This window comes from Cetorhinus maximus, chromosome 1 (assembly GCF_964194155.1).
Source record: "Cetorhinus maximus chromosome 1, sCetMax3.hap1.1, whole genome shotgun sequence".
NCBI classification, from domain to species: Eukaryota; Metazoa; Chordata; class Chondrichthyes; order Lamniformes; family Cetorhinidae; genus Cetorhinus; species Cetorhinus maximus.
Window position 1 is genome coordinate 130,023,245 of NC_135879.1, and position 22,615 is coordinate 130,045,859.

Genomic DNA, 22,615 nt, shown 5'->3' on the forward strand with positions numbered 1-22,615 from the left:
CTTCAAGTATTTATCCAATTCCTTTTTGACGACTATGATTAAATTTATCCAGCACCCTATCAGGCAGTGCATTTCAAATTTATGTAGAATTGTTTTTCCTCACATCACCTTTGCTTCATTAACCAATTACTATGAATCTGTGTTCTCTGGTTATTCACCCATCAGCCATCTGAAACAGTTTCTATTTATTTACTTAAATAAATCCTTCATAATTTTAAATACCTCTATAAAATCTCCTCTAAGCATTCTCTGCTCTAAGGAGAACAATGCCACAGTCAGGTAAAGTTCAGAATAGCAAGTATATATAAACACTAAATCCCTTTTCTCCTCCATATGTCCTAGCCTCTTGCCATCAATAAAATATTCCAGTTTTGTCCTTATTTACCCACATTGAAGGCGATTTGCCATAGTTTTGTCCACTGACTTAGCCTGCCTCTGACCTTTTGTAACTTCCTGCTCCCATCTACACAACTTACCATGCCTATTAACAAACCTGTAGTGGCATCTGTAAACTTGGGTATACAATTCCCTGTTCCTTCATCTAAAAAATAATGAAAGTGATGTGAAATATATTCATGGTAATTTATAAAGCAAGTAAATTCTGTTGTGATCTCAGTAGAGACCAGTAACATTTTTTAAAGTAGACGGCATTCAAAATCCCAGTTATTTACAAAAAGAATGAAGCTGCAAGATTCCACGGTTTAAAATTAGAATTTTTTTTTTTATTATTACAAGAGTCAACAAAGCAAACGCTAAATCTTATCTATCCTATACTCAAATGCCCAGAATTAACATGAGTTAAACATGAATTAACAGGCATATGGTGGCTGAATGTAAACTATAAATTGCACATTAAATGGCAGATATGTTATGACGTGGCAGATGATATGTGCTAGGCGCACCAAGGGAAACTTGGTTGCGCTATCACAATGGTTTTTCAACTTGTATGTATTACGAGATGTGTGCACTGAATTCAGAAGTAATAAGTCCACCAAGATCTTTAGAGATTTTGAAAATTAAATTAAAATATTTATTAACAAAATATAAAAGATTTCAAGCACATAAATAAGACTATAATTACTTACTAGTATAATAACTCCTAAAATTCCTAATTATCCTGATTCCCAGTTACACTCCCTTTAAGGCAACAGTCCATAATAGATTTTAGATTTAAAACAGATCCAGCAAGTTAACACAATACCCACTTGACAGTGGAATTCCAAATGGCTTTTCCCCGACTTCAGTTTTCTTATATAGCAGACTTATGCACAAATGCTGGAGGCTTCATTAAGAGTATTTCACACACTTCTTTTAGATCTTACATGGCCTTCTGACACACAGCCTTTCATTCTCTTTTATATAGGTAAACGTAACATCTTTTTAATATGTAAATTCTATTGTTCCATATATCTTTGAAACTGTATCTTCCTCATAATGTAAAAACTTTCATTTTGCTAATATATTGTCAGTAACCTTTGGGAAAAATAAACACATTCCTTAGCTTTGCTTATCTGGCTAGTTGTAAACAGGCTAAGATCCCTCTGAAATCCAAATCTCTTCATTTATTTAAAAATGCAAATTCCTTTCACACCTTACATGCTAAGCCAGCATCCAAGTTTACTCATTAGCATGTCAAGTACCTAGCTTCTTTTGATGATTTCAAACTTACAGTCTACTTGACTCTAAATGTCATTAAATCACACACAGACCCAACTATGCTTACCCCCATAAACCTACTTCACAATAAACCGGAAAAATATTATGAAAATTATTATACTTTCATCACAGATACAACTAAGACATTTCTTACGAATTGGCTCAGTAGTCCACTCGGACATTAGTGATCACACTCGGTCACAAAGTTCTTCAAAACTCTGTCTTCCTCATGAGGAACCTCAGTTCCTCTCTTTCTCTAGGAGCTAGTCTGATCCTCAGCTGACAGCAGCGCACAACCAACCCGAGTTCCACAGGCACGGTCTTCACCACAAATCACACATCTGCAGAACCTGCTCCACTCGGTCAGGAGGAGTAGGCCCACCAATGTTATCTTCAGAAACAGCTGCAGCAACTTATTTTTAACTTCTGGATCTAACTGCCTTCTTAAACTTGCCTGTGTCACACCATAGAATTCATCAACTGCTACTGTTCAGCTTGGACTGATCTGTGTTTTTTATATCTTTTCAACAGATTCAGTTTTCCAGAGGTTTTCGTTTCCAAACCTGTTTGTTTTTGTTTCTATTGAAATTGGGAGGTTCAGTTTCTTTTCAGTGTTTACCTGTTTTGTTTCCCTTTCTGTTTCCTTTTCAGTTCAGTTTCTGTTTTAGTTTCCTCAAAAATTCCAAATTAAATTTAAAAACAGATTCCCTCACAACTGCTTATTGAATTTTAACGGGGTATGCATTTCTAGTGCATTATACTACAAGTGAAGAATGTGCTAAAGTTTATCTTTATTCATAGATAAACGTATTTAATACCTTTTGGTCACTTTAATTCTCGTAGAGATATGAATATATCTTGTTATTTTTCAGTTGGCCCCATGCTAACTCTGTAATCTCTTCCTTGCCTATAACCCTCCCAGATATCTGCACTCCTCTAATTCCAACCTTTTGCGCATCCCTGATTTTAATCCCTTCAATATTGGTAGTTTTGGCTTCAGATGCCTGGCCCTCAGCTCTGGAATTCTCTCCCTAAACCTCTCCATTGATTTCCTCCTCTAATACACTCCTTAAAGCCTACCTCTTTGACAAAGTTCTTGATCATCTGCCCTAATATCTCCTTATGTGGTTTGGTGTCATATTTTGTTTTATAATGCACCTTGGCACATTTTATTATGTTATAAGTGCTATATAAATACAAGTTGTTGTTATGGGGCTTTGATTGAATAAATAAAGAGAAAATGTTTCTAGTGGCAGAATATTTGGTGGCCAGAGGGCACAAAATTTAGATGATTGGAAAAAGAACCAATGGGAGACGAAGAGAATTTTTTGTATGCAATAAGTTGTTGTGATCTGGAATGCACTTCCCTGAGAGGTGATGGAAGCAGATTCAGTAGTAACTGCTGAAAGAGAGTTGATACGTACTTGAAAAGGAACAATTAGTAGAACCATGTGGAAAGAGCTGGGGGGAGTGGGACCAATTGGAAAGCTTTTTCAAAGGACCGGCATAGGCACAAATGGCCTCCTTCTGTGCTATAAGATTCTGTGTTTCTGTAATTAACATGCCTATTTTCTTCTTTAGTGTTTTGGTTTAGTGATTGATTTTATGTTAACACTATGTTTGTCTGTGCCACCTAGCAATTTCTCAATTATTAATAAATAATCATAATGAAAGTCCTCTACAGTTACCAATTGAATGCCTTTTGTGTCAGATATTGGAAAAATCAGAACATCATTGAGATAATAAGGTGAAACAGATAGGATTGAGCTGATAGCAGATGTTAAAAAGTTATTTGATAGATGTTTCTAAGAAGGCTGACAATTGGCTTTGGAAGTAGCTAAATATATTTCTGATCTATTTATTACCTTTTGGTCACTTTAATTCTCGTAGCGATATGAATATATCTTGTTATTTTTCAGTTATTTAGTTACTGCGGGACCTTGTCATTGACTGGGACCCAAGTTATCATCACTTAAAGTTGTGAATCATGTGAATATAATTGTACAATATTGTGAGATTTCATGTGAAACCTTCTGTGTTTCAGAATGACTGAAGTGGTTGCACTGATTCTGGATGCTTTTTCACATATTCAGTTGTAGGAAATTAAAAACCTGAATGTCGGTAAGTGATTTTGAGTTCATCTAATACTTTTACACATCTAATTTTTACATGTCTAATTCAATAACACGTCTAGCAAAGCTAATAGTAGTAATGGTGACCCTGGAACTATCAGATTGTTGTAAAAGTCCATCTGGTTCACTATGCCCTTTGGTGGAGGAAACCTGCCATCTTTACCCGGCCTGGCCTACATGTGACTTCTACACAGAGAAATGTGGCTGAGTCCTAACTTTAAAAAAAATAATTCTTTCATGGGGTGTGGGCGTTGCTGGCTAGGCCGTATTTATTTCCCATCCCTAAGTGCCCTTGAGAAGCTGGTGGTGAGCCGCCTTCTTGAACTGCTGCAGGCCATTTACACCCATACGCCCACAGTGCTATTCGGAAGGCAGTTCCAGGATTTCAACCCAGCAACAATGAAGGAATGGCAATATAGTTACAAGTCAGAATGGTGAGTGGCTTGGAGGGGAACTTGCAGGAACTCCTATGCATCTAGCTGCCCTTTGAGCCGGTAGAGGTCATGGGTTTGGAAGGTTCCCTCAAAGGATCCTTGGTAAGTTGCTGCATTGCATCTTGTAGATGACACACACTGCTGGCACTGTCTCTGAAGTGGAGGGAGTGGATTTTAAGCTAGTGGATGAGGTGGCAATCAAGCGGGCTACTTTGTCCAACTTCTTGAGTGTTGTTGGAGCTGCATTCATTCAGGTAAGTGGAGTGTATTCCATCACACTCCTGACTTGTGCCTTGGAGATAGTGGACAGGCTTTGGAGAGTCAGAAGGTGAGTTACTCATCGCACGATTCCTTGCCTCTGATCTCTTCTTTTTATTCATTCACGGGATGTGGGCGTCGTTGGCTGGGCCAGCATTTATTGCCCATCCCTAATTGCCCTTGAGAAGGTGGTGTTGAGCTGCCTTCTTGAACCACTGCAGTCCATGTGGTGTAGGTACACCCACAGTGCTGTTAGGAAGGGATTTCCAGGATTTTCACCCAGTGACAGTGAAGGAACAGCGATATATTTCCAAGTCAGGATGGTGAAGGGCTTGGACGGGAACTTCCAGGTGGTGGTGTTCCCATATGTCTGCTGCCCTTGTCCTTCTTGATGGTCATAGGTTTGGAAGGTGCTGTTTAAGGAGGCTTGGCGAATTCCTGCAGTGCATCTTGTAGATGGTACACACTGCTGCCACCGTGCGTCAGTGGTGGAGGGAGTGAATGTTTGTGGTTGGGGTGCCAATCAAGCGGGCTGCTTTGTCCTGGATGGTGTCAAGCTTCTCAACTGTTGTTGGAGCTGCACTCATCCAGGCAAGAGGAGAGTATTCCAACACACTCCTGACTTGTGCCTTGTAGTTGGTGGACAGGCTTTGGGGAATCAGGAGGTGAGTTACCCACTGCAGGAATCCTAGCCTCTGACCTGCTCTTGTAGCCACTGTAGTTATGTGGCTGGTTCAGCTGAGATTCTGGACAATGGTAATTCCCAGGATGTTGGTAGCGGGGGATTCAGCGATGGTAATGCCATTGAACGTCAAGAGAAGTGGTTGGATTCTCTCTTGTTGGGGATGGTCATTGCCTGGCACTTGTGTGGTGCGAATGTTACTTGCCACTTGTCAGCCCAAGCCTGGATATTGTCCAGGTCTTGCTGCATATGAACGTGGACTGTTTCAGTATCTGAGGAGTCACAAATGGTGCTGAACATTGTGCAATCGTCATCGAACATCCCTACCTCACCTTATAATGGAGGGAAGGTCATTGATGAAGAAGCTGAAGATATTTGGGCCTAGGACACTACCCTGAGGAACTCCTGCTCTCTGAAGTGTCCCAGCCACACCATGGAGGTCAATTAGGGATGGGAAATAAATGGTAGCCTTCTCTGCGAAGCCCACATCTCATGAGTGAAAAAAAATAAGATCCCAAAGCACACCCAAACATCTTCCACTACAGTACTCCCAGGGTATGCAATCTTTCTACCTGATCACAGGATCTGAGACTCACCTGTTCCTCCTCCAATCTGCACAGTCCAACCCAAATTTGGAACTTGGTGCACTGATATGGGCAGACCCCTACCACAGTGCAGCTAAGGTGCCTAAAAATAGGCAAGCCCAAGTTTCTAGGAAACAGACTCACTAGGAGACTGAAATTGGAAGTGTTGTTCCACCAAAGGTCTTAAGGACATGAATGGCAAGAAATTGAGATCCATTGTGCCAGTATTTTGGGTGCTATGACTGTGTTTAGGTTTCCAAAATGACAACAGCAGCATGCACACATGGGGCGAGTTGTGCCGGATGCCATATTGGTAAAAACATTAGTTAGTGCTCAGTGAGTATCCACCAGAAGTATGTAGTGCAGGCAGAGCATGATGTCAGTCTGTGTGCCATTTTGGAACTCCATGCTCCAGATTACGCCTGCACGTTTATCTCCTCACCAGTGCAATTTAAAGGGATCATCAACTTATTGTTGGTTAATTTCTTTAGGCTGTTGCTTTGACTCAAAGTATTCTAGTGCTTTCTATAGTTGATTGAAGTTGCAAAAGTTTGCAGGAGCAGTTTTGCAAGTGCTGAAGGACTTTTTTGATGACTTCAAGGCATCCTTACACAAACCAGTTGCTCCCAGATATGAATGCGCAAATAAACATTCTCCTTGGAATACAGTATGGCTTGAAGAATGACAGAAGTTACATAGAACAGGTCAAGCTGCTGGAAGAGGGAGGAGGTGGGGTGTGAGATGTTTGCGCCCCCATAGGGCTGCCCTCACTGAAGTGTGTCCACTGCTGCAACCATAACGGAAACTTCAGAACAGCGAGGACCCCACTGCTAGTGACTGTAAAGGTGACCGTAACAATGAATTCTAATGCTTCTGGCTCCTTTCAGGCTGGAACTGGAGATATTTACAACATTTCACAGTTTGCCATCCACTGTTGCATAAGCGAGGTTGTGGAAGGTTCTATATTCAGTGAAAGCTAACTACATTTCATTTTCTCCTGCCAAAGCGAAGGAAGTGGAGTGAGCACGTGGCTTCGCAAGGGTTTCTGTTTATTATTCATTTACAGGACGTGAGCATTACTGGGTAGGCCAGCATTTATTGCCCATCCTGAATTGCCCTTGAGAAGGTGGTGGTGAGCTGCCGCCTTGAACTGCTACAGTCTCTGTTACAGGGTTCCCTACAGTGCAGGATGCTATTGACTCTTTGCGCATCGTTTTGCGGGCACCGCATGTCAACTCTGCCCCATACAAGAAGTGACAAGGATTCCATCCCTCAGCATCCAATTGCTGTATAACCATAGGTAGAGAATAATTGCAGGTCAATGCTTGGTATCCTAGCAGCAGTTATGATACCTTCACTTTGCAGCGGTGTGCTGTGCCAGCTATATCTGAGCTGCTATAGTAAACCAAGTGGTGGATACAGGATGACAAGAGCTCTCCACTGACAGCATGACCTGTGGCTTTGGTGTGAAACCCACGCACATGTTGAGGTTATCATTGAGGTTCAGGGAAGAGAATTGCTTCATTAACACAGTGGGTGGGATATAGCCTCCTGTTGAGAGATCTTCTTTCCCACCTCCTCCCTCTTCCAGCAGCTTGTTCTATTTTACATAACCTCTGTCATTTTCTAAGTCACGCTGTCTTCCAAGGGGAATGCTTATTTGTCTATTCATGTCTGGGAGCAATTAGTTTGTGCAGAAGCCATGAAGTCTTCAAACAAGTCCTTGAGCACCTGCCAAACTGTTCCTGCAGACTTTTGCAACAATGCATACAATGAAAGCCAGCTGCCACACAAAATGTGATGGAGCAAACCATTGATTGGCTTAAACAATGCTTTTGCTGCCAGGGCCACTCTGGTGAAGCTCTACAGTGCTTCGCAGAATGTGTGTCAAGATTTGTGGAGGTCTGCTGCTTGCTGCACGACCTCACCACATTGAAGGAGACAGCCCATGCCACCAGCTATATGGCAATGATGAGGAAGTGTAGAACCATAAGGAGATGAAGAGGAAGAGAGAAGGTACCCTTGACAGCCCCTTTTTATTGGGAAAGCTATGAAGAATTCATCCAGGTTCAATACCAGTAACCACAGTTCCACACCATGCCTTCCCTTTGTCACTGACTATCACAGTGTTCACTTGGCCACAATGCAAAAATAAAAGCCATGACAAAATAAACATTCAAAACCAAATTTATAAATGAAAACATGTCATGTTCAGCACCATTTGCGACTCCTCAGAGCCCAAATGCAGCAAGACCTGGACAATATCCAGGCTTCGGCTGACAAGTGGCGAGTAACATTCGTGCCACACAAGTGCAGGGCAATGACCATCTCCAACAAAAAAGAACCTAACCATTGCCCCTTGATGTTCAATGGCATTACCATTGCTGAATCTCCCACTATCAACATCCTGGGGGTTAGCTTTGACCAGAAACTGAACTGGACTAGCCATATAAATACTGTGGCTACAACAGCAGGTCAGTGGCTAAAAGTCCTGTGGCGAGTAACTCACCTCCTGACTCCCCAAAACCTGTCCACCATCTTCAAGGCACAAGTCAGGAGTGTGATGGAATACTCTCCACTTGCCTGGGTGAGTGCAGCTCCAACAACACTCAAGAAGCTTGACACCATTCAGGACAAAGCAGTCCGTTTGATTAGCACCCCATCCACAAACATTCACTCCAAATACCACCGATGGTGGCAGTACTGTGTACTATCTACAAGATGCACTGCAGGAACTCACCAAGCCTCCTTAGACAGCACCTTTCAACCCACGGCTGCTACCATCTAGAAAGATAAGGGCAGCAGACAAATGGGAACACCACCAACTGGAAGTTCTCCTTCAAACTACTCACCATCCTGACTTGGAAATATATCGCCGTTCCTTTACTGTCGTTGGGTCAAATTCCAGGAACCCCACTCCCAAACAATACTGTGGACGTACCTACACCACTTGGACTGCAGCAGTTCAAGAGGAGAGTATGAGAGGAGGACCCTGGAACAGGCAGTCAGTAGCACCTCAAGGAGAGTGCGAGAGGAGGACTCTTGTACAGGCAGTCAGCAGCACCTAGAGGATCTAGTCTATCTGGAGGATCTAGCATCTTGTCTGTACTCAAGTAGGAGTAAGGGTAAAATAAAAGCAAGGGTCCATATTCTATTTAGTTAAGAAATGTCTGGGGAGCTCAGTCCCATGATTTGCACATCTTGCGCTATGTGGGGAATCCTAGACGCTCCTGGTGGTCTGGATGACCATGTGTGCAGGAGGTGCTTCCGACTGGAGCAACTCGAGCTCTGGGTTTTGGAGTTTGAGCGGCAGCTGGGGGCACCACGGTGCATTCAAAAGGCTGAGAGATTCGTGGATAGCACATTTCAGGACGTGGTCACCACGCAGCTTAAGGAAGTGCAAGCAGAGAGGGAATGGGTGACCGCCAGACTGAAGAAGGGGACCAGGCAGGTCATGAGGGAATCCCGCTCACAAACCATTTTTCAGCCTTAGAAAACGATGAGAGTGACGGTTCCTCTGTGGAGGCCAACCAGAGCAAAGGCCATGGCACTGTGGGTGGTCCAGCTGCTCGGTGTGGGGGGGTGGGGGGGGAGGAAAAAGTGTAGAAGGGCAATAGTGGTAGGGGACTTGTTAGTGAGGGGAGTAGACAGGCGCTTCTCCGGCCATAGATGTGAATCCAGGATGGATCCGCAGGACCGTATGATGTATCCCAGGCTGTTGAGGGAGGCAAGGGAAGAGATATCAGGGGCCCCGGCAATAATTTCCACATCTTCTCTGGCCACAGATGAGGTGCCAGAGGACTGCTAACATTATTCCATGACTTTAGCAAGGCTTTTGATAAGGTCCCATATGGCAGACTGGTCGAGAAAGTAAGAACCCATGGGATCCAAGGCAAAATGGCACGTTGGATCCAAAATTGGCTGAGAGGCAGGAAGCAGAGGGTGATGGTAGAGGGATGTTTCTGTGACTGGAAGTCTGTTTCCAGTGGGGTTCCACAGGGCTCGGTGCTGGGGGCCCTTTGCTGTTTGTGGTGTACATAAATGATTTGGACTTAAATGTAGGGGGTATGATCAAGAAGTTTGCAGATGACACGAAAATTGGTAGGGTGGTAAATAGTGAAGAGGATAGCCGTAAACTGCAGGAGGATATCGATGGACTGGTCAGGTGGGCAGAGTGGTGGCAAATGGAATTCAACCCGGAAAAGCATGAGGCACTTGGGGAGGGCTAACAAGGCAAGGGATTACACTATGAATGATAGGACCCTGGAAAGTACTAAAGATCAGAGGGACCTTGGTGTGCATATCCACAGATCCCTGAAGGTAGCAGGGCAGGTAGATAAGGTGGTTAAGGAGACATATGGGATATTTAACTTTATTAGCCGAGGCATAGATTACAAGGTCAGAGAGGCTATGCTGGAAATGTATGAAATACTGGTTCGGCCACAGCTGGAGTACTGTGTGCAGTTCTGGTCACCACATTTTAGGAAGGATGTGATTGCACTGGAGAGAGTGCAGAGGAGATTTGCCAGGATGCTGCCTGGGATGGAGGGTCTGAGCTATGAGGAAAGATTGGATAGGCTGAGGTTGTTTTCCTTGGAGCAGTGAAGGTTGAGAGGGGACCTGATAGAGATATATAAGATCATGAGGTACATAGATAGCGTGGATAGGAAGGCACTTTTTCCATTAGTAGAGAGGTCAATAACTAGGGGGCATAGATTTAAGGTAAGAGGTAGAAGGCTAAGAGGCGAGTTGGGGAGAATATTTTCACCCAGAGGGTGGTGGGAGTCTGGAACTCTCTGCCTGAAAGGGTGGTTGAGTCTGAAACTCTCGTAACAGTTAAGAAGTATTTAGATATTCTCTTGCATTGGCATAGCCTCCAGGGCTATGGGCCAAGCGCTGGAAAATGGGATTAGTGTTGACTGGTGTGGACACGATGGGCCAAATGGCTGCCTCCTGTGCTGTAAACACAGGAGTCTATTCTAGACAGCTCACCACCACCTAGGGATGGGGCAATAAATGCTAGCCTAGTCAGCAGCATGAATGAATTAAAAAAATATTGCATACATATGTTAATTAATCACCCTTGTGTATTCTCTTAATACTTGTATTCTGTGTGGCTTTGCCTATTGTGAGGCTCACGCAGCACAGATGCTCAGATTTACAGAAAATGGACATTACTTTTAAAACAAAATGGAGAGTGGACACACTCCTTTTGAAACAAAATGGAATTGAGAGGTCAGGTGACCTTTTTCTTTTCTGTCAATATACATGGATCTATACAAAGTCCTGGAAGCTACCCTGCATGCCTGGACAAGACAATAAAATTCAAGAAATCTTTGAAGCCATTTTATTGAGAAGGCATTAAAATGCAACAAACCTCTCCTATGGATTAGTGCTGCTATTATCCAAATTGTTGCAGAAACTAGCTCACAATGGACTTGCAGGCTTCTCAGCTGCAGAGTGGAATTCCAAAACCCCATTCTATCACAAGGATATGTAAATGGGTGAAACTCGAACACCATTGAATGTCAATGGCGAAAGCAACAGAGACCATTTGTGAGGACACTGAAAAACAGATACTATGGTCACATGACAGAAACCAGGTTTCTGATAAAGAACATTTAATAAAACACATTTTGGAAGCAGGAGGCAGAAAGAAAGGACAAGAGTTTCAGACCAGCAAAAGAACAGGACCCTGCCTAAAATCCATTAGGAGTCAGCGAATTCAGGTTGGCCTTTACTTATCTATCTGAAGAACCAAACCAGGTTTTCGCGCAGGGGTTGACCTCGACTGGAGCTAAGCCAGAGAAACCTGCTACTCTAAGCAGTAATCCACTGCAAATCCGTCTTCATAAACATCCAACCTTTATTTCTTCAGTGTACCAAAAAGGAAATCTCAGCAACATGTCTTGAAATAAGGAAGTGTGACTGCGAATTTTTGGACTTCTAAGACCTAAGTGTATGATATCTCTTTTGTTGTGTGTCAGTATTTGTGTCTGTGTGTGTGGATGTTATTGCATATACATTTTGGGTCTTGAGTAATAAATATTTATCCTTTTTAAAAATCTGCCATTTTCTGTTCTTAAGAGTTAGAGCACTCAAGAGGTTAAACACTTTTTTTTAAAACACACCTGTCTTTGGTAAGTCGAGAGGTGGAAAAGGGGAGACCATCCTACAATGTCTCCCCTGTCCTTAACAGTGTTCTAGTTCTCCAGTGTAGTGCTACCGCAGTGGCTGCAGCATGGCTGGCTGGTGGAAGGCGTTGACTTTCAATGGAGGAGATTGCCAATGGGCTTGAAGGCTGCCCTTGCCCTTGAGCAGCTCTGGGCTAAGAAGGCCTGGCTACAGATTGCACCATCTTGGCATGGATGGCAGCAGTCTGAGCTAGCTGGCTGATGTTAATAGCAAGCACACTGGCAGAGTGGCCAGGGTGGGAGGGTAAATTCTGTTTTAGGGAGAGAAAACAACGGGATCATTCTCCTTGACTGACTGCAGGCTTTCCGCAAACTTCCCAATGCTCCCCTTCACTCAATGGCATTGCCATCACTGAGCCCCCACTACCAATATTCTGGGGTGACCATTGACCAGAAACTGAATTGGACCAGCTATATAAATACTATGGCTACAAAAGCAGGTCAGAGGCTGGGAATCCTGTGGCGAGTAACTTACCAACTCCCTAACTCCCCAAAGCCTGCCCATCATCTACAAATCAGGAGTGTGATGGAATACCATGCGCTTGCCTGGATGAGTGCAGCTCCAACAACACTTAAGAAGCTCGACACCATCCAGAACAAAGCAACCTGCTTGATTGGCACCCCATCCACCACCTTGGACACTCACTCCCTCCACCATCGATGCACAGTGGCTGCAGTGTGTACCATCTACAAGATGCACTTCGGCAACTTGTCAAGCTTCCTTCAACAGCAGCTTCCAAACCCACGACATCGACCACCTCCAAGGACAAAGGCAGCAGATGCATGGGAACACCATCACCTGTAAGCTCTGCTCCAGGCCACAGACTTTATTGCTGTCCATTCACTGTCGCTGGGTCAAAATCCTGGAACTTTCTCCCTAACAGCAGTGCAGGTATATCTACACAACATGGATGTAGCGGTTTAAGAAGGCAGCTCACCATCATCTTCTCAAGGGCATTTAGAAATGGGCAACAAATGTTGGCCAAGCTAGTGATGCCCACATCCCATGAAAGAATAAATTTTAAAAATGCATTTTGTGGTACCTACCTATCAGTTTTCCTCACTAAGCTGCCTCATCGAAGCACTAATTTAGGTGCTCAGCAACAGAACTCATGTGCAACCTCACCTTCTGGTGAGTTGGCACCCATCCTTTCCCCCACCCTGGCTACAGGCCACTCATGCCAGAGTCTCACCACATCCAGATCTTGAATCTAAGCTACCCTCTAAATTACACGGTATCAGTATCTGAGCTGGTGGCTGCGAGTGTGAAATTGATTGATGATGCATTTTTTTATCATCACTATTTTCTTGCTGCTTCTCCAGTGCCTGGCCAGGTTGCACCTCTTGGGTATCTGAAAGGAGAAAGGCACAGGAGTAAGGCTTTGGTGCAGGGATGGGGGGAGATTAAAAGGTGATACTTATGCCATCGCTTTACTTTATACCTGTAAATCAGAAGTGAGTGTGGGATGAGGGTGGGTTGGGATGTGAGAAGGAGGATTAGGTGTGCGGATACCGTCATTTTTCATGGTTACAGACCATCACTGGCCACAGCCTCAGTAATAACCAGCCCAATAATGGCCAGCACAGCCTCCTCCTAGTGGGCTGGAACATGCAAGTGGGCTTGGCCCTCTCCAGTTATTTCTTGCTGAGCTCCTGTTGTAGATCACTTTGCCCTGCAAGAGAGAAGGAAATGTGTAATTGAATGTTGTGTAATCTGGGTAATGTGCCAGTCATGGTTGAATACTGACAATGTGTGGAAACTGTGAGTTGTAGGTGATGAGATTTGCAGCAGTGCTAAGTGTGTGAGGGTTGGTGGAGCTTATGAATGTCGGGGATGAGTCCTGAGTGATAGAGATTGTTGCTAGGTAAGTGACGGGGGTGTCGTGATTTGAGCAGTATCCAAGGCAAATGGTGCAACTTGTAGGATATGGCATTTGAAGATGCATTCACTGACCTTTCTCACTTGTGTGAGGTCATTGAACTTCTTGTCGCACTGCATACAGGTTCTCAGGCTTAACTGCTGGTATTGACTGCCACTGCTATATGCTCTCACTACCTTATGAACATCTGTCCAGAAGGCCTCCTGGCCCGTGTAGATATGGGCCATCTCTGCCCCTTTCCACCTCCTCCACAAGGCCTCCAATACACTGTTCAAAAATCATGGAGTCCACTCTCTCACTTAATGTCATTCTTCAGTGTTTCCCAGGTCCGAGTCCTGCATGACTGGCAACACTGCTCCAGCCACAATGCACCTTCCTTTTAAGAAATACAGGCTAACTTGAAGTGGTGCTAGGTATTTATAGTATTGGCCCCATGCTGATGCACCCGGGCAATCAACAGTGCTTTTACTGATGATTGAAATGAGCATGTAACACAAGTTAGCATGCTGCCTGCATTGCAATCAGTGAGCTCGGGTTAATCGTATGTTGCAATCACTATATCCGTTTTTGGACGCCGTTACATTTAGCCACCAGATTTTTTTTTACTTCAAGTAGCTGTTGAAGTAAAGACTGTAACATAATTTATCAAATTGAACAATTATTTATAAAGGAGTATTAATGAAAATGGGGAAGGGCACAGTAAAAGTACTAGGTTGATAGCTTCAGCTGAAGAGCTTGCATTGACAGAGGCACAATAGACTGAATAGCCTTCAGCTATGTTGTAATTTCTATGATTCCAGTATTAGTTGCCATAAAAGCTACACAATACCCCAGAGGGAAAATAAGTTTGAGTTTCAGCCTGAATTACGAAGGAGCAGGAGCACTGGTTTCAGTGGCAGTCAAAATATATCAGATTACACCAAAATGATCGTTTTGGAGCTAGATTGAGACTATCCAAAAGAAGCCAACAGAAATGTGGTTTTTAGCCCATCTGGAAGAGCTGATTTCGAACCCTGCAATGCAAAGTGAAAATTGTGAAACATCTGAACTTTAATTTTAACATATTCAATAGTTCTGAAGACCCGGGCCAATATTTAATAGATTTGTCCTGTAGTATTAGAGGATCATCACCTGCTAAAGTAAAATGTGAGTAACTGATTACTACGAAAGCCAATCAACTATGCCATGTAGTACTTCAGACAACTGCAACACTCAGAATCTAATCACAAATTCCTTTAATGCATCATGCCTAACCCTCTACAGCGAAGGTAGCTTTTTTTCAATCAATTGCGGAAATGAAAGTAATGTTTTTATTTACTTCTTTACTGAACGGTTTTTATTAATCTTTGAAATGCTATTTTTTTTTAAAATTAAACACAATCTTGAAAGATGCACAAAAACCTGAGGTATTAATATTGCTGTGCATATTGCAGTAAGATGCCAAGGAGAATATTTAAAGCGTTAACATAATAAAGAGGAGGGAATGTGATTGGAAAAGACTGTGATAGGTTGCTACATGCAAGTTACTCTTGCACTCATTTGTGGTTCAGAGGAAGGGGAGTGGTGGTGTTCAGCTTTCAAAAAGGGTTTAATGAATGCTGTCAGTGTTTTTGAAAGCAGCTGGTCGGGATGTAGAGATGAAGGTAATGTAAAGTGCATTGATTGTTATAATGTAAGTTGATTAAGAGTTGCACTTGATTGAAGGCACAGCCTTGTCCCTGCCTCCTCTCCACATATTCCTCCTCATCTTTGTCATTAGTTGATATTCTGATGGTGGAGATTTAAGAAGATTTTATTTCCATGTGAAAGCAATCTTGTTTCATTCAGCCAGAAGCAGGAATCTGGAAAGAATATCTATTTGGACTGAGCTGTGCTATATACTGTGCTGCCTTACAGTGCAGCAGAGCCTCCTCTGTTGCCTTGACAATTGCTTAGGTGAACAGAGAATGTCTGTTTCTCGCAAAGAATTTGATGTGAAGCAGATTTTACACATCCGATGGCGGTGGTTTGGTCACCCTGCATCCCAACCTGTTACATCCAATGACAGTCGTCGGGGAGATTTTTGGAACAAAGGGCAAGGTGCAACAAATAATGGAAGGAAATTCTTAGACCCTGGGCACCTGCCTCTACCATTGGCTTCCATTAACTACCAGAGACCCAGCCAACAGGAAATTGAAAATTCACCACCATGGCATAAGTCCCATGGCCCGGATCTCCCTGTGTTTGAGTTTACCGCTGACAGTTATGAGGGCACACGTTGGCATGACAAGCATGAAGCTGAGGACGAAGGGAGTGAAGAAGAGAATGAAACAGACAGCAGTTCCTGCAGGTTAGAAATGAGAGTTTAAAACAAGGCAGTGCCAATACTACTAGTTAGATGCATTTTATTCTATTCATTCATTATTCTGGCAAATGTCCCTTTTAATATTTTTGTTTTGTTTACAATATATAACAGTGTAAAATTTGACCTGATCCTGAAGAATTTCATAGAGTATATGCCCTCTTTTTGTATTATATATATATATTAAATATATAATTGTATTATAGTAAATATGAAGTTTTGTAACATGCAAATAAAATTCAGTGTTAAACATTTGTTAAATTGTCTGGTAAATGAATAATAGTTGGCTGTAAATTAGGAGGTGTACAGCATAGACTAAATAGTTTCTTCTCTTAAACTGAGAGATTACAGTGCAGCAAAAGATGATCCTTTTTCCAGTCTAATATATAAACGCACTAATATGCGTGTCAGGTGAAAACTATTATTCAGAAGACTCAATGCATGACTACAATACAGTACCACATCACACGGTGCAGATCTGGAAAATGTCATTGCACAATTTTTATTTAAACGAAATAAATATTTTTCAAGAAAATAGTTGGAAATGAGGACAACTGAGATTTATTTAACTTCCTAATGCTACATATTTCCCCCTTGTATTGCAGCCACCCTCTCTTTAAAGTTCTCTGGTTCTAATTTTAATAAAGAAAAAAATACACCTGATTTTCCAAAGTTATCCTGCAAGTATCTATAATATGTGTCCGTGTTACATTAAGTAAAAATAATTGTAAAGTTATATAAGAAAATGTGCTTTATTAAATCTTGACAGGTGTTTTTTTTTTAAATTTGGTTTTATCCAAAACTTGATGCCTGTTGATGTATAGTGTGCATAATGTTTTTGTATTGAACAAAAATCCAATGTGTACTTTTAAAAGAAAATTTGATTTGTCAAATGAAAGCAGCTGAATTACACAGGAGGTTTCATACAGAGATTCAATAACCACCACAGTGTAATGTTCCAGACTCTTCAATCGGCTTCTATTAGTCATTCATTATACAGTGTTGTCATTTTTTCAGTGTTAAAAAGATGTTCTAATTGTATCTCCTTAAAGGAAGAGATTCTTCTGGAGAGAAAATACACAGCAAAGTTTTTATCATTGCTCTGTACAAGCATCGCAATTATGTTACAATAGATCACTGTTTTCGGAGCACAGTATTTTACAAACTGATTCATGTAATTGTTGCTGCATGCAAATTGGCGTAGGGTACATAAAATTAAAGAGATGAATACGTGACTCAAAGACTGGTGTGGGAGAAGTGGGTCCGCTTTGTGGGGCACTGGCACCAGTACTGGGGAAGGTGGAGGCTATACTGTTGGGACAGTCTACACCTGAACCATGCTAGGACCAGTGTTCTTGGGAAATGCATTACTTAGGAAATAAGAGAAGGTTTTAAACTAAATAGTGGGGGCAAAGGATCAAATGTGGAAAGATGTGGTATACCAAGGAGTAGAGACAAGATAAGAGAGGAAAATAGTAATATGGGAAACGAAGGTCAGAGAAGGCAGGAAGGGACAGAGAGAAAACAACCTAAGAATACAACAACAACCAAGACTAGATGTTACAAGGATAGCAAAAAGATAAAACTAAAGGCTTTGTATCTGAATGCACATAGCATTCGTAATAAAGTAAACAAATTGACAGCACACATTGAAGTAAACAGATATGATCTGATAGCCATTACGGAGATGTGGCTGCAGGATGACAAGGATTGGTTCCTGAATATTGAGGGGTATATGACATTCAAGAAGAATGGGAAGCTAGGTAAAGGTGGAGGGGTAGAATGGTTAATCAAGGATGGCATTTGTGAAATAGTGAGAGATGACCTTGGTTCAGGAGGTCAGGATGTAGAATCGGTTTTGGTGGAGATGAGGAATACCTAAGGGAAAGAAGCCACTAATGGGAATGGTCTACAGGCTCCCTAACAGTAACCATAATGTAGGATAAAGTATACAAGAAGAAATATTGAGTGTGATAAAGGGATAGCAATAATCACAGGTGACTTTAATCTACATATAAACTGGAAAAATCAGATTGGCAGTAGTAGCCTGGATGAGGAGTTCATAGAATGCTTTTGAGATAGTTTCTTAGAACATCACGTTCTGGAACCAACCAGAGAGCAGGTTATATTAGACTTGGTATTGTGTAATGTGAAAGGATTAATTAACGATCTCCGAGTAAAGGCACCCCTAGGTAACAGCATCCACAATATAATTGAATTTTACATCCAGTTTGAAAGGGAGATGAGTCAGCCTAAGACTATTATTTTAAAATTAAATAAGGGCAACTATGTGGGCATGAAAGCTGAGCTAGCTGAAATGAACTGGGATACTAGTCTCAGGGATGGATCAATAGAGAAGCAGTGGCAGACATTTATGGGGACAGATATTTTAGAATACTCAGCATAAGTATATTCTAACTATAAAGAAAAATTCTAAAGAGAGGACCCACCATCCATGGCCAACTAAAGGAGTTAGGGAAAGCATCAAACTTAAGGAAAAAACATATAACTGCACGAAGATGAGCGGCAGGTCAGATGATTGGTCAGAATATAAAGAATGCTGGGGTCTCAACCTTTTACAATTTACATCAATGACTTAGGTGAGGAGACTAAAAGGTTAATCAAAGGAAATAAATTAGAGTGTGAGAGGAAGCTAGCTAGAAATGTAAAGATGGATAGCAAGATTTTCTACAGGTATTTAAAAAGGAAAAAAGTAAAGTTAGTGTTGGTCCTCTAGAGAGTGAGAATAGGGAGTTAATAGTAGATAATGAGGAAATGGCAGATGAAATGAACAAATGTTTTGCTTCTGTTTTCCCTGCGGAGGATACAAAAAATATTCCAGTAACAGCTGTAAATCAGGAAGTGGAAGAGGGAGGAACTTAGTGAAATTACAATCACTGGGAAGTGGTACTGTGCAAACTAATGGAGCTGCAGGCTAACAAGTCCCTAGGTCCTGATGGACATCACCCTAGGGTCTTAAAAGGGTTGTTAATGAGGTAGTTGATGCGCTGGTGTTAATTTTCCCAAATTCACTAGATTCTGGAAAGTTTCCATCAGACTGGAAAGTAGCAAATATAATCCATCTATTCAAGAAGGGAGGGAGGCAGAAAACAGGAAACTGTAGGCCAGTTAGCTTGACGACTGCCTTGGGGAAGATGTTAGAATCTATCATTAAAGAGGTTATAGCTGGGCACTTAGAAAAGCTTAAGGCAATCAGGAAGAATCAACATAGTTTCGTGAAAGGGAATTCATGTTTAACCAATTTATTAGAGTTCTTTGAAGGAGTAACATGTGCTGTGGATAAAGGGGAGCCTGTAGACATCCTGTGCTTGGATTTCCAAAAGGCATTTGATAAGGCGCCACATCAATAGCTATTGTGGAAAATATAAGCTCATGGTGTAGGGGGGTAACATATTAGCATGGATAGAAGATTGGCTGGCTGGCAGAAAACAGAATGCTTAAATGGGTCTTTGTCTGATTAGCAGAATATGATGAGAGAAGTCTTGCAGGGGTCTGTGCCAGGGCCTCAACTTTTTACAATTTACAACAATAGCTGAGGTGGGGGGAGTGAAGGCATGGTAGCTAAATTTGCAGATGACACAAAGATAGGTAGAAAAGTATGTTGTGAAGAGGACATAAGGAGTTTGCAGACGGATGTAGATAGGTTGAGTGAGTGGGCAAAAATCTGGCAGATGGAGTATAATGTAGGAAAATGTGAAGTTGTTCATTTTGGCTGGAAGAATAGAAGAGCAGAGTATTACTTAGAGGGAGAATGACTGCAGAATTTCGAGTTGCAGAGGGATCTCGGTGTTCCAGTGCATGAGTCACAAAAAGTTAGTATGCAGGTACATCATGTAATCAAGAAGGCTAATGGAATGCTATCCTTTATTACAAGAGGAATTGAACATAACTGACACATAATATCCTTACTTTTATACGGGCATTTGTGAAACCACGGGCGGAATTGTCCCAGATTTGCACTAAGTGCGGTAGTGGGTGCGTAAAACGACATTTTACCCACCGGCCGCGATGGCGGGTTTTCACGCTGTATCGTCCCAAACCCACCACATTAATTATGCATTCCTGGGAAACACGCCCTTTCAATGCATCCGCCATCACCTTGCCTGTTCATCACGCCTGGCACCATATTTAAAGTCCAGCCGCGCACACATCTCAGTACTTCCAGGCCACGACTACTGCAGGGAAGATGTCCACGAAAGGCAGGAAGACTTCAACCCCCAGGCTTAGCAACATGTTACTGGAACGCCTTTTGGATCCTGTGGAGGCCCGCCACAATGACCTCTACCCCAGCTCTGGCTGCAGGATTGGCAGCGGTGCTACCAACCAGCTTTAAGAGGCGGTGGCAGCGGTGGTCAGCGCCAATGCCCTGCAAATGAGGACAGCCACCCAGTGCCGCTACAGGATGAATGGTCTCATCCATTCCACCAGGATAAGTCACTCTTCTCATCACTCTCAATTCACACATTCACAAACCCATTACACATCCACAGGAATCTCACACCTCAAGGGGCAACACCACTAACTCTCACACATACCCTCACATCTCCATCAGGCTCATATTCTTTCAAGCTCACATCCTCACTCCTGTCCATAGCACCGCTCACACACAAACATTCCGCGCAATGCCATGTATCCCGCTCACACTATCTCCATCTATTTTCGTGCAGGAGAAGTTGGCAAACAACAGGGCGAGGTCCCAGACCAAGGGTGGAGTGGCCCACATTAGGCCCCTCACTCGCTTTGAGGAGCATGCCATCATGCTGACTGGTGAGGAGCTGGACCCTGCCTGCAGTGATGGTGAGGTCGGCAGCAAACACCCATCACATCATCCCTCCCTCAATGCAACTGTGAGTGCTCTCTCTCCTGCTTTTGACTCTGCTGCCATACACTAATTATCTCAACTTTGGTTCACGAGGATCTCTGCCAAGAGACCAACATTCTTAACCAGCCAGTCCCTCAGCTCCATCCACGCCCACACCCTCATCTGCAGCCAAGAGGACTCCTCCAATAAAGAAGTGGAAATAAGCAGCCCGGAAGACCTGTCACCGCAGAGAGAGCAGCTGGCCCACGAGTGATTCTGGAGGGAAAATTGTTTATGTGGCCAGGCCTTTCGGAGCCTCGTGCAAGCACTCTCCCACGCTTGCAGATCCTACGTGTTTCACACTCATCTCAATGCCCTGAGCATTTTCAATGCTTACTGCTGGGGTTCACTTTCAATTGTCCATCTGAGCTGACCTGCATCTCCAGTCACCCACTGATCACGCTGCCTTGCAGCACTAATCTCACCCACCACAACTCTCGTTTCACTTTCGATTTGGACAACATGGTGCTAATTCAGCTATATTTTCGCTCCCCCGTCCATTACCCTCCCCCAGTCATCCATTTCCTTTCCCCCATCACAGTTGACACCCCCAAGTATCGCATTCCACCCCCCGTCCGTTACGTACCAACCTCAACCCTTTTGCTTCGGGGATGTCCAGATGAACGTGCGTGTTCTATTCCTTCCCAAAAATCCCACCCCCACCATCCACGTTCACCTCCATAACCACGTCCTTCCCACCCCCAGGGCCCCTGTCTGCCTCTAGGTCCCCACCAACCACCCTTGCAGTCCCTTCTATCACTACCGTCAAACCCTCACCCTGCCCTCAGTCATTCTCACCCTTCCTCCATTCCACGCCCTCCCTCAGTTCGCTCCCCAGGAGGCAGACATGGATCTATCTGACCCCTCCCATGCACGTTCACCTGCTCATCACCCCCTCCACACCCCTTTCCCCCCAACCCCCCAGAACCCCTTTCCTCCCCCGCACCCCTTCCTCCCCTGGGCATCCTCCCCTCGCTGCACTCCTTCCCTTGCACTTTCCACTCCCTTTACACCTAACTCCGCAGTTGCTGCCTTCTTCCCCTGCCACCCCGTCCTCCCCCGTTCACCCTCCCCCTCCCCCCCCACCAACCTCTCCTCAACATCTTCATTCCCCCCCTCCCAACCTCACTACAACCTGACATCTTCATTCCCCCCCCCAACCTCACCCCATCCTGGCACCTTCATACCCTCCCCCCCAATCTCACCCCCTCCTGCTACCTCTTCCTCTCCCAGCCGACCTCAGCCCTTCCTCTCCCACTTCCTTGACCATCAACTGTTGTAAGCATCAACGGTGACTGTCCAACCTCTGTGAGCTGTTTCGCAGCAGAGCCATGCCCATGAGAATCCACCCAGCATGCCATGGATGTTCCTCCAGTGTGCCATTGGTGTTGGGCTCCAGTACCTTCTGCTCCTCGGATGCCCGCGATGTGAACAAAGCCCGGGCGGGTAAGTCCCGACTTCTGCACATCATAGTTGTCAAGACGTGTTCTACACTGGCGTGTATTCCTGCCAATGTGGGCAAAAGATCCAGCAGGGGGGCCGATTCCGGCAGGAAGGCCTAATGATGATATG

The 22,615-nt window shown here is 43.6% G+C and overlaps 1 protein-coding gene across 4 annotated transcripts in view; it reads left to right on the top strand.

Moving 5' to 3' along the window:
* Positions 1-22,615, top strand: part of LOC144683359 (kelch-like protein 5) — a 190,515-nt gene that overhangs the window by 30,944 nt on the left and 136,956 nt on the right. For 3 of the 4 annotated variants that reach the window (XM_078546305.1, XM_078546321.1, XM_078546313.1), the window contains exon 2: positions 3,701-3,777. Coding sequence is in view for 1 of the 4 variants with exons in the window: in XM_078546330.1 (XP_078402456.1) it covers positions 15,767-16,149 (383 nt within the window). In the remaining 3 variants the exon portion in view is untranslated. Of the gene's footprint in view, positions 1-3,700; positions 3,778-15,742; positions 16,150-22,615 lie in introns of those variants that run through there. The other variant, XM_078546330.1, reaches the window with a different exon arrangement.